Here is a 1,011-nt window from a genome sequence, read left to right on the forward strand (position 1 = left end):
CTCCAAAGAGAAAAGCCCAAACAAAAAGAAAGAAAGGAAAAGAAAAGAAAAGAAATTGCCTTCTGTATGAACACGCACAGACTATAATAGTGGTCTGTTCAATATTTTGATAGCCTCGTTTTTGCCTAATAACTGAAATTAGACAGTAAGCACAATTGAACGAGTAACGACATTTCAAATTTGCCCTTTCTTTCTTTATTTTGTTCATTCTTTATTTCTTCCATTCTTTGTTTGTCTCTTCCTTCCTTTCTTTGTTTCTTGTTTGTTTCTATCTTTCTTCCTTTCATTGTTTCTTTGCTTCTTTTTTCTGTCTGGCTTTCTTTCTGTCTCTTTCTGTCAGGCTTTCTTTCTGTCTCTTTCTGTCAGGCTTTCTTTCTGTCTCGTTCTGTCAGGCTCTCTTTTTGTCTCTTTCTGTCTCTTTCTGTCTCTTTCTGTCTCTATCTTCCTGGCTTTCTTTCATTGCAAACAAAAGGCAAGCGTTCGATCCCCTAATTGATACATTTTTATTAAGAACCCAATCTGTCTGCCTAGATGTTGTATCCCGCTCAGCCACCCGGGTTCAACCTTATTCGATGGGGACGTAAAATATTGACGATAAGTCCAACATCATCCTCCACAGAGTCGACTGTACATCACACTGACCAACTGACCTGACCTGCACACACAGACACAGAAAGAAATGGACAGCAGGTGGTCGCTGGCCTTGTGGACACTCCTCTTCACGTCCTTGACCCTCCCCGGGGCAGTGACGTCACACCCTCAAGATGGCGGCGGGGTGAGAAGTCAGAGGGGGGACGCCCGACTTTTACAGGACGTTCTGAGGGGTCTGGAGAAAGCCGCCAACTTTTTCCGTGAAGACTTCAGCTCTATCAACGTGGACGGCTTGTTCGGCATCCGGGTCGCTCAAGGTGAGTTGGGATTTTCCAGGGGCAAAGAGGTTATATTTAATACTAGGGTTCGCGGCAGTGATGTCCCCCAAAGAGGTTATATTTAATACTAGAGTTCGTGGCA

General features: G+C 43.9%; 1 protein-coding gene across 1 annotated transcript in view; it reads left to right on the forward strand.

The window, feature by feature from the left end:
* LOC101864578 (UPF0764 protein C16orf89 homolog) overlaps positions 1–1,011 on the forward strand; it is a gene marked incomplete in the record, with an annotated part of 40,923 nt that overhangs the window by 4,261 nt on the left and 35,651 nt on the right. The window contains 1 exon segment of the mRNA XM_005112054.3: positions 620–908. Coding sequence (XP_005112111.3) covers positions 680–908 — 229 coding nt within the window.

This window comes from Aplysia californica, unplaced genomic scaffold (genome assembly GCF_000002075.1).
Source record: "Aplysia californica isolate F4 #8 unplaced genomic scaffold, AplCal3.0 scaffold01172, whole genome shotgun sequence".
Classification (NCBI taxonomy): Eukaryota; Metazoa; Mollusca; class Gastropoda; order Aplysiida; family Aplysiidae; genus Aplysia; species Aplysia californica.